Below are 2,538 nucleotides of genomic sequence, written 5' to 3'. Positions count from 1 at the left end.
GGATGTTGTGGGAGACGGTGTCAAATGCTTTTAAAATACAGATGCATATACTAATACATACATATATTCAAAGATGCAGAAGAACATGGTAGTGCAGAACCTGTGCCTTCTGGGTGGCAGCTGTGCCCCAAGCAGAAGAGTGCCAGCTTGGAGTGTGCAGCAGATGGAGTGCCTGAGCCCAGAGCCCCAGTGACAGCCCACGAGAAGACAGAGAAGGAGGGCCTGGAGGGGCCACGCTCCCACCTGTGGAGGCCAGGTTTCATGCCAGAGCTCAGTGCTCCTTTTTTCTCAGACAGGAACCATGGAGTTCCTGCACTGCACTGCAGTGGTGGGACAGATCTCCCTCAAGTAACTTAAAAAAACCTCACTGATACAAATAAACTTAACTGTGTGATTTAGATAATACCATCACTGGATCTATCATGTACATAGCTGCTATAAAACAGCCACCTTGCATGTTAAAAAATAATTCATTAAAAGATCATGCAGTCTGTCCAGCAAATGCACCAGCTGTGCATTAATTACACCAACAGCCAGGCAGGAGAGGCGTCATGATCTCTGAAAAAGGAGTTAGAGAAGTTAATGTCTCCAGAGTAAAACAACACGCATTTTTTTCTGCGTATTTTGTGTGCTAGGTGCTTGAGGACAGACAGCCATGGGAAGGCATTAAGAACTGCAAGCACTGCTTTGGGTTCTGCGTGCTGCAAGCAGAAGGCTGAGCTAAGCCATGGTGGAGCTGTGTTGCTGTGAGGAGTGGGAATGGAGGTTAGCTGCGCGCGCACAGGTGCCGTTTCTTCTGCCAAGTACAAATGTTTCTGCTCTGCTCCCCTGCAGGTCAGTGTTGACTGTTGCTTGCGAACAGACTGAAGTACTGCTTTTTGACCCTATATCTTCAAAGCACATCAAAACTCTCTCCGAAGCTCATGAAGACTGTGTAAATAATATCAGGTAGGTCAGAAGGAATATTTTGCCTCGCCATAGATGCTCTCGTTATGATGGTGTGGTAAGTTTGTGTTAGGCCCTTTCTTGCGGAGAGTGGGTTTTGTGAAGCCGTTAGGCTGCAGTTTGCTTTGTGCCATTTTCCTTCTCTTTGGTGCTGAGGGTGGGGAAAGGCTGGAAAGGAGCAGCGGAGGAATCTGGAAGTTGTGGTGGTCTGTCATGCTGGCAGATGGTTTTGTTGATGGAGGAGCTGCAGTTTGTAGGAGGAGAAAGGTGTTAAGGTATGGTCACCTGTTTTAACTGGCCTTTGGAGTGCCCTGAATGACTGCAGTAAATCAGAGTGTAACAAGCAGTGTGTGATTTGTGCTTCAAGTGTCAGTCCCAGATCATGGCAAGATCAGACGTTCATATCAATATGGCTGGTATTTTGAATTGTGAGAGTAATTTCCATAGTTGCACAGAAATTTCCAAAAATTGGCTGTTTTAAATACAGGTGTGATGTAGAATAGATGAGAAAGTGAAGTGGCACCTGCAGTTCAACCTAAACTTAATCCTTATGGTTTATATCCTTTGCCTCTATCTTGCAATGAAGTGGGAAACAGCTGGAACCTAAATAATGAGTGTTTCTGACATATAATGTTTTTCTTTTTAAATTCTATTGGTTTTAGCTGTTCTGGGTCTGAAGATAGACTTTGACACATGAATTTAAGATGCTTTTAAGCCTTGTGAACAAAATTGCAGCCTTTCCTCACTAAGATTCTCAAAGCAAAGAATAAAAAAACCCCCAAAGTTAAAACCTAAACCCAAACCCAAAAAGCCGCATGAAAACTGTAGAAGCCATCTGAGCATTTCCTCTCAAAAGAGCTGAGTAAAATATGGGGTGCCAACGTCTTTACATATTAATAGCAGGTAAAGTGACATTTTTCACAAACTGTCTGTCCTTTTTAGAAGAGATTGAAGTTCAGTGTAGCTTGGATGTCTTTCAGCAAAGCTAAAGTGAAAGCTGGGGCTAGCTGAAACACATAGAAGAGGAGATGTTAAGAACATGCTTTTCTGTAAGGAAACACAGCTTTTCACATCTTGCGTGCCTGTGATTGTGCTTTAATTGTTTGTAGATAAAGCTAGGTGAGAAATAAAGCCATGTTGTTAAGATAGTGGAAGGCAGAGGCAAAATGGGTTTGTTTTGATTTATGTACATCCCTAACTCAGTATCTGATCCTTACAGTCAAACTACTCTTTGCCATAGGGTTTTAGGTGAGTCTGAGTCACATTTTACAAAGAGCATTCTGTTGCAGGCTCCTCAACCATTTGGCTGTCTCTGTTGCAGTCAGCTGTGCTCGTCTTGAAGGTTTATCTTTTCATCATGATAGAATGGCTTGGGCTGGAAGGGACCTTAGAGATCATTTTAATCCAACCTCCCTGTCATGGGCAGGGACACCACCTCCTGACTAGACCAGGCAACACCTGGGGACCGAGCACTTGGTGTTTTCAGCATCATGCTCAACCGACTGAGCTAACCAGTCCCCTTCCTTGGCTGAGAACAGCGTGAAACTTTCTGCCACTCTCTCCTCTTATTTCTGACTCCTCCTGGCATTGAAA

General features: G+C 44.1%; 1 protein-coding gene across 1 annotated transcript in view; it reads left to right on the top strand.

The window, feature by feature from the left end:
• Positions 1-301: 301 nt before the first annotated feature.
• DCAF10 (DDB1 and CUL4 associated factor 10) overlaps positions 302-2,538 on the top strand; it is an 11,936-nt gene continuing 9,699 nt past the window's right edge. The window contains exons 1-2 of the mRNA XM_009870581.1: positions 302-348; positions 835-948. Of these exons, the coding sequence (XP_009868883.1) occupies positions 302-348; positions 835-948 (161 nt within the window). The remainder of the gene's footprint in view (positions 349-834; positions 949-2,538) is intronic.

Source organism: Apaloderma vittatum, unplaced genomic scaffold (assembly GCF_000703405.1).
Source record: "Apaloderma vittatum isolate BGI_N311 unplaced genomic scaffold, ASM70340v1 scaffold17580, whole genome shotgun sequence".
NCBI classification, from domain to species: domain Eukaryota; kingdom Metazoa; phylum Chordata; class Aves; order Trogoniformes; family Trogonidae; genus Apaloderma; species Apaloderma vittatum.
This window is presented reverse-complemented; position numbering and strand designations above follow the sequence as displayed.